The 13,100-nt window shown below is 38.8% G+C and overlaps 1 protein-coding gene across 2 annotated transcripts in view; it reads right to left on the reverse strand.

The window, feature by feature from the left end:
• Positions 1 to 13,100, reverse strand: part of enox1 (ecto-NOX disulfide-thiol exchanger 1) — a 104,990-nt gene that overhangs the window by 19,226 nt on the left and 72,664 nt on the right. For both annotated transcript variants that reach the window (XM_084122218.1, XM_084122219.1), the window contains 3 exons: positions 12,581 to 12,814; positions 6,651 to 6,863; positions 2,848 to 2,954 (listed from right to left, as the gene is read on the reverse strand). In XM_084122218.1, coding sequence (XP_083978344.1) covers positions 2,848 to 2,954; positions 6,651 to 6,863; positions 12,581 to 12,814 — 554 coding nt within the window. The remainder of the gene's footprint in view (positions 1 to 2,847; positions 2,955 to 6,650; positions 6,864 to 12,580; positions 12,815 to 13,100) is intronic.

A 13,100-nucleotide genomic window follows, 5' to 3' on the forward strand; every position in this document is an offset into this window, starting at 1 on the left:
CGACAGTAATGCGACAACATGTAAGTAACTGTATTCCTTATAATGCCTGATAATGATTCAGGTACAGTCAGATGTTCTTTGTCTATGTGTCAGTAAATCAAACCAGTGACTAAATGGTCAACTTCACATTGTTTCTCTCAGTAGGATGAAAATAATCTGTTATTTAAATTGAGATTAAATTATGTATAGAAAGCGATCAAAGAAAGCTTCCTTTGCAATCGATGGAGCTGTCAATCAAACACACAGCGCTGGAGCTGTCAATCAAACAGCGCAAGTTCTGGACTTAAGGCAAAATCTTCGTAATCAACGAATCTCTTATTTACATTGCGTTTGCACCATGGTTAGCACTGTTAGTTATGCTGAAAGCATTCATTAGTGTGCAGAAATCAAGTTGCAATGATGAGATCACATTGAGCTCAACATGTCTGTGATCGGCCCATGTGAATGTGAATTCCATACGGCCCAGATGTGGGCCGGATCTGTACAGACAGTCTGTTGATCGCGTGAATGAAGTGATCTCATCATTGCAACGCAATTTCTGCACTCTCACGAATTCTTTCACCAAATAACAATGCAAACACGATGTAAATACAGCAGAGCTTCGTTGTGCAGTGTAACTGCGTCATTGATTACATAACGAGAGTTTTGGCAAGTGTCCAGATAAACTAGCACTGTGTGATTGACAGCTTGGGCAATTGGAAAGGGAGCGTTCTTTGATCACTTTCTGTATATAATTTAATCACAGTTTAAATAAGATTATTTTCATCCTACAAAGAGAAACGATGTGAAGTTGATCATTTAGTCACTGGCTTGTTTTACTGATGCATAACCAGTATTGAACGATTTTGAGAGAAAGATAATCTGTCTGAACTTGAATAATTACACATCAGAAATCACTGATCACAGATCAGGCGTTAGAATAAACATGGTTACTTACATGTTTGTGGCATTGCTGGCAGATCCACTTCGTAAAAGTCTGTTTGCAAAGCCTGCGTCGAAATTGCGACTGATTTACCAAATAATCCACAGGTGAAATGCACGGAATACAAACAATGCACTGCTGAGACATTCACACTGTTAAAAAAAAACAAAAAAAAAACAAAAAAACCCACTTTCCTAGCATTAGGATCCTTTGGAAGGTAATGGTATTGATCCTGTGTCGATCTTTTCTCGTTCTCATGTCACTATTCACCAACGCGCCAGTGGGCGGCGCCAAAGACGCGGTGATGTAGGCTTTGATATTCTTCTGTAAAGGCAGTCTTTCGCTGCCCTGTGACGTCCCCACTTTTTAGATCCTGACATTTTCTGGCCTTGGTTTCAATAAAAGCAGTTTTTGGAATAACAAGGAAGATTTGAGTTTTGAAACTTACAGAATATTTTTATAGTATAACGACCTCTTAACTGTCAAAAGACCAAGGAAAATTTGAATTCTCAGTTCATGAACCCTTTAAAACTTTAAAATATATAGCATTTTTCCATTACTTCTTAATTTCTATGATTTTTTAAGACTTTTTGCAATGTTTAAACATTGTCTTAAGTCTCATTCACAACCAAGAGCGATTACTATAAGAAAAACTATAACGATAACTACATTAGCATCCACATCAACGCACGATAACATTCTGTTTATTATAAGCATGTGCTGCAGTTTTGCCGTCTGCCACTTTAAATGCTTGAGCTCTATAAAGCAGGATGGATTCTGATTGGCTGTCAATGTTTTTGTCATTCATCAGCAGGAAAAAAATAATTCTGAAAGTGATTCCAACAATATTGTTATCATTATAGTTGTGGTGTGAACCCTAATATACATTTAGAGCGATTTTTAGAACCATCTTTATTGTTTTCGCTTCCTTGGAGTGAACGGGCCTTAACTCTACAAACAGTGCTACATTATTTTTTATAAAAAAACAACAACAGATCTCTTCACAGGGGTGGCATATCAACTGGCTTTCACCTCTCACAGCACCAAAGACTCTGCCGCATCACTGATGTCTTACCTCTTGGCGACTGTGAACTGAAATGGAATCCTTTCATAGACTTGACTCAAAGCAATTAATCAATACAGTCAGTGTATTTCTAGGATTAGCTTTTGGTCCTCACATCACTGCTCATGATATACAGTCACGGAAAAAGTCAGATGGCTGGAGGAAAGACTGCAGCTGGAGTCTATCACCAGTGAGGGATTTGTATGTTTCAAGGTTCATTGAGTATTCTGTTTGCACTAAGATGAATTTTGCATACTGGTGATGTTCCATATTATGAATATGGAAATTCCATATTGTGCATTCCAGAGAATTCAGGGGTTTAAAAGGATAGATTCATAATGGCACAATGTAGGTTAACATGCACCTCCCTTTTCCTTCCTCATAAAGACCTAATTCAAATTTGATGAGTTATTAACGATTAATTCAGGCTAATCACTGATGAGCATCATTATAATCCTGCCAGTATCTGTTGCCATGGCAGCAATGGAGGTTCTTTCTAGGTGGCGATTTCAAGGAGAGCTCTGCTGCACGAAAGAGCAGAGGCTAGAAAACTGGGATGTTTGCTGTGTGAGGGCCCACAAGTCTGTACAATGAAAAGCCACAAGATACACTGCCATATAAACAGCTGCCGTGTCAGTGTACCATGTAGAGCAGGGGTCTCAAACTACTACTGGCCAGGTGGTGTTCTCCTTCGGGGGAAGTTGAACATTCACAATAATTTTATTAAATATAAGCGCAATACTTTGGCATTCAAATATATTACAGCCAACTGAAAAATTGAATTGTAATGAGAAATCTTGGCCCAGAGTTTGAGACCCCTGATGTAGAGTCAGCATGACAAAAGGGGAGGAAAAATACCAACCTCGCACTGCTTTCGCCAAATGTCTATGTTCTTGCGCTGCGCTTTTGAGAAATGGTCCCATGCCTTTTGCCTGGTGGCAGCGGTGAACACAGCCGTAATCTGCTCAACTTTGGTGGGTAAGGAAGTCAGACAAGACAAGCCATTTATGTAGAGCTCAGCATCTGCGCCAGCTAGAGTCAGACGCATCAGGACCCTCGCAACACTTCTCTGAGAGGCCCCTGATAGTGTCTGTTGTACTTACATCTCATTAGCTGCTGTTTCAATTCCTTAGGACTGAGGAAGGCAACAGTCTACAATGATGGATTTGAAGTGTTTGATGTCAAACATTGATTGAGGATTTAGCTCAAAATGTGTAAGTGTGCATTTTCTTCACTTTTGCATTTGCAGATTGTTGGATTTGCATTACGATTGTAGGCAGAGGCGTCATGCCCCCCTCATATTTTTGAGCCAAATGGATTTGAATGCAGCTTCCAAAACACACAAAAACATTTTTTACATTTGACAATTAACCCTTTGAAGCGTACGATCACACCATAGTGTGATTAGAACGATCAGTGCATCACGTTATTAACTAAATTAAAATCTACATTCACGCTTTGGCTGGCGCTGAGCCAGAGACGGACACGCTCAGCACTCGTCATATATCACATCTCTTCAGTCTTTTTAACCATATGATGTTTATTTTGACATTTTAATACAGATAAGTACTAGCAAAAATAATTGATAATTTGTAGAACATACTGTCTATGAAAGCGCCAATAATTCTTTTAAATATAATTTGACGACGTATTTTATTGATATCCGATATTCTACATATTGGGAAGAAAACTATACGTTTACTCTAATCTTAAGCCCAGAATCACGCTGATTACTTTCTTCATTCCAGTCGGCTCATGTTATTATGAAAATATTCGTGCATTCGAATGCTCAGGTAAGATGGCGTATAATTATTACATTCTTCTGTCTGTACCGTCTCGCTTTCATCACTTTCACTTCTTGTGTACTGATTTGTTCGCTAAGTTGAACAGCCAATCACTGTTCTCTCTCTTAACGACAGCCCGACGCCGATTCAACAGGCTAATTCGGCTCAAAAAACCCAGACGACGTCCGACTAGAACCAACAGTGCGAAACACACCAAAAGAACTAAGCCAACCAATGCTAAAATACAGCCCAAGAGCGGACCATTGGCTTGGTATGTCCCGGCCTTTAGAATATTGTAGGTACAAGGTAAGTCAATAGTGCCCCAAAGTTGTTGTCTTTTGGTGAATTTATTAGTTTTGAAGCTAAAATATGTCCAACAACCATTGATTCTGCTGTCACCCCCTCGAGGCTAAGTGGTGCCCCCTCAAAAAAGTGCATGACGCCTCTGATTGTAGGATTGAGATTTGGACCATTTGTAAACTGTTGCCTGCTATTTATTAATTTGACCAAGTAAACAATTATACGATTATCTTCTTCACTTTAACTGGCATAACTCTAAAATACATTTCTCTTAGTATTTCATGCACATATATGGAGTTGAAAATGTCTAAATTCTGTCAAGTTGCCAATTGCAATTCTCCATCACACATATTCATTCAAGCAAATGACTTTTCTTGACTTCTTGAGTTGGGATATTGTCTTCTCACCTGTCCAGGCCGAAAAAAAGATGAGTGAATCTGATGTTGGCCTACCTTTAAGATAAGTTGAACATCTCCACATCTGCTATATGGTCAGAGTGCTTCCACTGAGACTGTACTTACCCAGGGCCCTTCTATGGGCTTTGGCTACAGTCACACTGACATAGGCAGCTAGGTCTCAATGCTGTTTGAGCATACATCATATCTCCTAGTGTACATTTGTATATTGTATATCTGCAGTGAAGGGTTGTGAACTGTGTAAAGGAAAGACTGTGGCTCTGTTCCACGACTAGTAAGCTGCCTTGCTTTCTATGGATACGTTCTGTAAGCTGTTGCCTTCTAAAGAGCATCCGAACCTCATACACTTTGATTTGACTTCTGCTAAGCTAACTTAAACATAAACATTAAAATAACTTGTATTACACTGCATTCTAGATTATTAGATTCTGACTGGTCAATTGCTGGATTCAGCAGTCAAATATTTCCTAATACAGTATTACTAGTTGTCCATGGCAATGCCTCACCAAAATCGCTGCATGTCTCTCACATCACATATGTCAGATTCACTCTTGTTTCATACAAATGAAACAAGTCTTAGTTATCTGCTGCAGTGAAATTACCTCAGAGGACCTCAGTATTGTTATACTGCAATATATTGTTATAGCCTACTGCAATAACAATACTGCAATATTGTTGCCATGTTCATCTTGTTGCTAGTTTGGTTGTTTTGTACATTGGACAAATGTTTTCATAGCAGAAGCTTTAACATAATATACAGGTAAAATTATAAAATAATATCTAGGCAGATCAATAGTTAATGTCCTAGTTATTTATTTGGTGTTTAGCAAAGTAATAAGCAGGGTAATGTACAAAAACCCTCAACTCAATGTTGTGTCCTGATCACCCTGTTGGCGTTTAATTCTGTGTTAATAACCAGCTGATTGGTACAGAGCATCTAAAGGGACATGACGATGGTTAATTGAAAAAAAAAATATATATTTTAATGCTTTTCATTTTCAGTTTTGCAGAAGAATATGCAGGTGGGAGGAAAATGCAAATGTTTTGCGAACAAACACAAAGTTCCTTGTGGGAATGCAATACTTTTGCAAGAGACTGCAAATGTTTTGCGAGCGAACAGTTTCTAGGGGAAATGCAATACTTTTGCAAGAGAATTCAAATATTTTGAGAGCGAACACATTTATTGGGGAAACACAATACTTTTGCAAGAGAATGCAAATGTTTTGAGAGGGAACACAACTTTTCGGGGGGGAACGCAATACTTTTGCAAGAGACCGCAAATATTTTGCGAGTGAATAGTTTCTTGGAGGAACGTTAGAGAATGCCAAGTTTTTCAGGGGAATGCAATAATGCAAATATTTTGCAAGAGAATAAAAATTTTCGTCTATTCTCATATTTTTTTTTTTTCATCTACATATCCCCTTAGGGTCTCTGTGGACTGGCACACACAAATACACAATTTTTAATAAGACAGGACTAATGAAAATACATTTTATCAATATTTCATTATAGAATGAACTAAGTATATTTATAATCTACATTTCTAATTGTTGTCAAGGTGTGGTCACTTCTGTGAAATTTCGCTGGCAAAAAAAGGTCCATTGTCATTAGTGTAGCGATGCATGAATCACAGCTCACACAGAGATCACTATCAAACCAAGCAGCCGACCAGGCAAATTTGTGTGACTAACTTGAACTACTCCCAATTGCGCAGATTACTATTGAATTTACTTTATTTCCCCAAAATTTTACAGAGCAACGGTAAATGTGATGCATTTTTTCACATCAAGGGATTTTATTATCCGTGAAGGATACATGTGGTGGCTTTATGGTGCCTACCTTTTGGAACGGCTCTGTGTAGGAAGCTCACCTATGATGCCTATGTAGGCAGCTCTCTAGGTTTTGGAACAGAGCCTGTGTCTTGCCTGTTAAAGTCAGGAACAGTATTGTGTATGTTGTTGTTCTGGACATATACAAATACACTCAAACAGTCATATCAATATGAGCGAGAAACGTCCAACAATCAGATCTGAGACTGAGCCCACTTAAGGACAGCTACATCATCTTGCTCGGTACAAAGGATGTGCCGTTGTCATGGCAACACTAGATAAAAATCTCAGAGTAACCAATTGGGATAAAAACAGTGAAGGCAGGAGGTATCTTACATTGTGTGAGGATGGCAAGCAGGGAATTCTTAAAGTGTTCTTTGGCCAGCTCCATCTCCTCCTCGTGCTGAGCTTTCTCGTTCATTAGGCGCCGCACGTGGCTGTTCGCCGACTGGATCATGGAGTAGAAATGATTGGCTGTGCGTCGGTTCACCTCGCCTCTGTCGACCCACGTGAACAGCACTGCCGATGCATCGCTGAACTTGTTGTCTTCTGGAGGAATGAATGAGGAAAACTGTCAGAGGGGAAAATTTGTCATTTTTACTTCAACTACTTACGACAGAGACTGCTGTTACACTTACTTTGTTGGCTTACAGCATACAGCAAAACTACATAAGGCTTACAAACCCTTCACACTTCAAAATCTCTCTTCCCAAGTTTTCACATTATACGAGACTCATAATAACCTTCAAACTTTGAATCTCTTTTCAAACTGCTCAAGTACTCGAACGACAGTACACAAGTCGTATAACCTTCAAAATTCAAGACTTTAAGCTACTACAGATTCAGACAAGACTGTTTTAGTTCATTTTAAGAGCAAATTTTACATTTAGATTTGGCACTTCTAATAATATTGAGAGGAAAAGAAAGGATTGGAACTCGTGTCCTCATGCTGCAGCTATACACCAAACGCTAAGCCACGGCTCTAACTTCAGAGCCTCCTTTAATGACTCTTTCCCTGCATTGTCTTTTCCTATAGGACAAGAAACATCATCTCATCAGTGTGTTCAGTCACGGCTCGTGAATCAGTAACTAACCCTGCATTTTTCCTGTCTAAACATGAAGTGTAATTCCAGCCTGAGCAGCTGAGACATGAGGCGTTCAGTGTGGCCTCTTCCAAGCTTCAGTAATCTGCTCCCAGTGGACCTGTGTGAAATACATTAATGAAATTGGAAGAATAATTGAATTTTGCCTCAAAGTCAGTGCAGTAGAGCTGGAAGTAAATTCGATCCCTCCCTTAATGAGATCCTGTACACGGCAACAACATCATTCCCTGCATCTGTGCGCTTTTCGCCAGACTGTTATTGCTTCATCTCACCACAGAATAACCGATTTCAAGGAGAATGACATCACGGGAGATGTATCAATTATACCAAACCTCTATGCCAGGTCCTTAAAATATGTCCTCAACTCGTTTAATTTGAAGTGCATATGTGATATCTGTTTTAGTCCTTTTTTTCAATTAAATAAATGTTATTCCCATGTGCGGTTGGTAAGAGACCCAAGGGGCTCTGGGCGTTTGAGATCAAGAGCAGGTATGTTATTAAGGTGGCACTCAAACTTCCCAGCTAATTAAAGGAAATTGAATTCTCCCAACCCTCGGGCAAAAATGCCATCTGACGAGAATAAAAATAATTTCCACAGTCAAATGAGCCTGCTCTGCTAATCTTATGCCTAATGAGAGCCTCCACAAGAAATGCAAATGTGAAATCTCCACACTCTCCTTCAAAATTCCCAGCATTCAGTCATCCGACCTCTCCGTAACTCAGACACTATGTAAGCTGCTACGTGACTGCCAATGCAGTCAGTTTCAGTTATGGTCAGGAAATTAGCTTTGTTTTAAACATTGCTCATATTAATTTTTCCATGAAAGCATAATGTGGCAATGAGCATTTACTTGCCAGAAAGCATTAACCAGAGGCTGTTTGAATGAATAGCATTAAAGTGTTTCCAAATGCAAGAGACAGAAAGCAGCATTGGATAGAATTAAATTCGATATATTAAGAGTTGAAGAACGGCCAGATTTAAGGATGAGCAAATATGTGTTTAAATTACATTTTTAACATTTGTGGAATAAAATGCAGAATCTTTTGTCTCGCTAAACCTAATTTCATAGCTAGCTATATTTTATGTATCCTAAATACACACATGTTTTTTTTATGTATACTGTTGTTGTTTGTTGTGGAACGCTATAATTGAGGGACAGTCATCATTTGTGTAAAACTGTAAATCAATTTCACACAATAAACTCACTCATTGATTATTGAAATGATACAATTATAGTTTTTTTCCCCATAAAATGTAATAATTGCTATTTTTATGATGGATTTTTATAACTTGAGATTGAAATTGAGTCTGAGACAAGGGTAAAACAATCAAATCTATACATAAAAAGCAAAAATTTATGATAAAGGAAAATTCTAATGTTTTCAATGTTTTATTGTGACCTTCATACAATATATAAAAAAAACATCTGTAAAAATCTAAAAATGTAATAAAAATTAATCTTTGGGACACAAATGTGCCCAATAACGTTCCCACTATACTGAGGTCCATTTGCATGCTGTTGATACTTGAAAAGCAATATTTGTGTAGAACTAATTAGCAGAATGGCTTGAGTTTAAACAAAGGTTGTGTTGGAGAGGCAATTAGATAGCCAGACACCAGAATATCGAAACACCGTCTGAGATGTTTTGTCTGTTGCCTCCTGGGCTCAATAAACATGAGAACATACAGAGAGAGAGCTCTGGATGTGCCACGCAGAGAGCATGGGAAGTGCTTGACATGGGAAGTGCTGTGATTGCTGATGAGGTGGAGGCTGCAGTCAAGTCCCCATCATCGAAATGAAAGCAGTCTCTCCAGAGAGACAAGAGCTCAGAGAGGCATGGAAACCACCGCAGCCAGCATAACTCAACCATCACTACCTTTCTGGAGCTGCTAGCTGTAATCAAATCACAGCATGGGAAAACAGCTGTCAGCCAGGAAACCGGCTCTGGAATTAAAACGTGAAAGGTGACGTTATGAATATGTGTGAACGTCAAAGTGTGTGATGGATTGGCGTAACTCTGAGGTGGAAACACTATAGTATGTGGCACCTTGAAAATGTAACGACCATGTGGCACCTTTGAACCTCTCTAGATTCAGAAATAAGTGTGGTTAAAGGGTTAGTTCACCCAAAAATGAAAATTCTGTCAGTAATTACTCACCCTCATGGTGTTCCAACCCCGTAAGACCTTCGTTCATCTTCGGAACACAAATTAAGATATTTTTGATTAAATCTGAGAGCTGGATCACTCCTCCATAGGCTTCTAAGACATTATAACTTGCTGGCCCAGAAAATGTATTAAAGACATCGTTAATATAGTCCAAGTGACTACAGTGGCTCAATCTTAAGTTTATAAAGCGACGAGAATACTTTTTATGCGAAAAAAAAAAAAAAAGACTTTATTCCACTATTCATTTCCTTCTCTCTGGGCCTCGAGTTTTTTCACGTAGTGTTTTAGCGCAGCGCTTCTGTGTTGCACATCACACGCATCACACACGTGACCAGCGTCGGCCAATAGTGAGCCTATGCGTGACGTGCAACACAGACAGTTATACTACGTGAAAAAACTCGAGGCCCAGAGAGAAGGAAATGAAAAGTGGAATAAAGTCGTTATTTTTGTTGTTTTTTTGCTCACAAAAAGTATTCTCGTCGCTTTATAAACTTAAGATTGAGCCACTGTAGTCACTTGGACTATATTAACGATGTCTTTAATACATTTTCTGGGCCAGCAAGTTTCAGTCCCTTAGAAGCCTATGGAGGAGTGATCCAGCACTCAGATTTCATCAAAAATATCTTAATTTGTGTTCCGAAGATGAACGAAGGTCTTACGTGGTTGGAACAACATGAGGGTGAGTAATTACTGACAGAATTTTCATTTTTGGGTGAACTTACCCTTTAAATATGTTAAACATTACACTAACTATTCCTGTCTGTCTGAAATCGAGAGGAGATCTGCAAAACATTTACAGCCAACGTTGTTGACGCAACTGCAAATTATGTCCATGCAAATTCGTAGGACAGAAAAAATCACAAATTAAATCTCTTTAATATCTCAATGGGTTCTTCTAGACAACAATGAGATAAAAAGGACAGCAAATGGATACTTCTGCTTAAGTCTCCAGCTTCTCAGAGTTTCCTGAGATAATGTCCCAATAAATTTCACTCATGTCTCCTCTAGAGTTTCACAAGATAAATGAAATGAGTTTTTTAAACACCAATAGCAAATGAAAACTATTTAGTCAACATTGGAAACCATCACTGTTCATGTTACCATCTATTGTTATAGCATTAGAGAAACAAAACAACATTTATATGTATAAATTAAAAACAAAGACACACCAGAGAGGTAGAGGGCAAAGCAATCAGTCCCCAAATATTCTTGCATAACCAGAACTCCAGACTCAGCAGATGGTCTGGACTCCATAGCAGTTTCCATTGGCCAAGGACCGCCCAAGAAGCTGTCTGACTGACATGAAAAGCAACCAATCACAGTCGGTTCACAGAAAATGTAACGTCGATGTCCCTACAATAACAGACCGATGTGTAAAACTCTTGGACGCATTTTAAAGAGTCTATGCCATGAACATCACACACTTTAATATTCAACAATATTATTGATCTGACTGCACTGACACTAATGGATGAGAACTGACCTGAGCTGATTGATGACATCACTGTTTTTTTGTTAATTGATGGTCTTTACAAACATAACTGAATCAACACTGGACTTCAGCTGAACAATTACACTGTTTTCTTTTAGAGCTGCTGTACAGCTGAAATGAACCACATCATTGAATAATTTTCCTGTTTATCACTGTTAAAGCTGCTTTGAAAAAATCTGAATTGCATAAAGCGCTGTATTAATAAAGGTGACGACTTCAAATCCTTAAAAAAAAGTGTTTAGTTGATCATGGTAAATGCTCATTGTCACAGTTGTAAACACAACAGCTTCCTTTTTCAAGAACGGCTTTATGTGTGGATGGACCGTTAAAGAACGCAACACACACGTCTCCCAGAAATCCTGTAGAATTCAACCAATCAGTTGACGACTTCAAAACTCCTGTAGTGTTTTCCATTTTGTGTGCCTTATGCAGAAATGTAGGGGCCATAGGGTAGAGAAATTAAATAAAACTAAACTAAACAAGTCATAGAAGAGAAACAATTATGTCACAAAATTAAATCTCATATCTCATTTGGTTCTCAGAATAAACAGAAACAATAAACATGGTTAAGTATTTTAATCCTCACACTAACTGTCTGTTGTTGATGCAACTGGCCACTTATGTCCATGCAAAGCCGTGGAAGTGGAAAAAATATATCTTTAAAATCTCATTTGGTTCTTTTACGCAACATATTATGTGTGCAACAATGAGCAAATGGGGTACTTCTGCTTCTCAGAGTTTTCTCCTGAGAAAATGTCCCAATAAATCTCACATGTCTCCTCTAGAGTTTCACAAGAAACATTAAATGATCTGAACTGCTCTCCACAGCTCAATACTTTTACAGCATGTCAACAATTTCAGGAAACATCTGAGACAAAGTTGATACTAAAATGAGACTCCAGTGAAACTGCACCAGGTCTCCAGTGTTACGATAAAGCACAATATGATAAACTCTTGCACAGTATCATATTTCTTGATTAGAATCAATCAAAAATCAAGTCAATTTTAAGCACATTTAAGCACCCTAAATGCAAATGAAAACTATTTAGTCAACCTTGGAAACCCTTTGGCTTTACAGGAGCCTGGTACTGAGTGTTCACTTCATTGGCAATCATTGGTCTCATTGAAGCTGATGAATGGAACTAGCTGATCATATAAACACACCAGTCGCACAGAATAAACAACAGCTGGGGCCGTTTGGCTGGCAGCCGCAGACGGGAATGAGGACTGTATGCGTAAGAACCTCAAAACTATGCAGCCACTCATTAATGTCTGTCACATCATCAGAGAGCAGTTGTGGACAGCTGCGAAATCTCTGAAGGAAAGCAGACCTGGCGGCGTAGGTCATCTTACCACATTTTGCATTTATTAGAAGCATAAAAGTCCTGCCTTGAAGCTTTTCCAAAGAACCCGAATTTCTCTCGGCACTACATTAATGATGACAAATCTGCGCTTTAAAGGCTAGATGAGATCATGGCACCACAGTCTGTGGGAAAGCTTACCTTTCAGTTTCTCAGCCAAAAGAGCTGCCTCGTGCTCAGAGTAGTGCATTATGGGAGGAGGTGATGGAGGTCTCAGCCGTTCCTCGTGGATTTTCCGTCGGTGCCGCTCCTCTCGTGCCAGCAATCTTTGTTTGCACTCCCACTCATACAAGTCATCTCTCGCCTGAGCAAAATCTACATGTATGCGGCCCGAATCCTTTTTATCAGTGCTGGAGCCAATGCGCATCCGATAGCCTAGGACGACAAACATTGTTCAGCAAACACAGCTATCGTACAAACTACTTGCAGATATCAAATATCAGTAAACTATGCAAAATAGGATTTGCTCATTTTTAAGATGTTCCTTCTTGCAACATAATGGTCCCTGTTGAACAAAACAATACAGCTGGGTCATTAGACTATGTTACTTGCAGCATATGCATCAGATTTGATATTTAGGGTTTACATGACAATGTTCTTGAGCTTGAAAAAACAGAGTTTGCTCAAACTAATCTCAAACTGACACCATAGCAACTGAAAC

Source organism: Abramis brama, assembly GCF_963993115.1.
Source record: "Abramis brama genome assembly, chromosome: 8".
NCBI lineage: Eukaryota > Metazoa > Chordata > Actinopteri > Cypriniformes > Leuciscidae > Abramis > Abramis brama.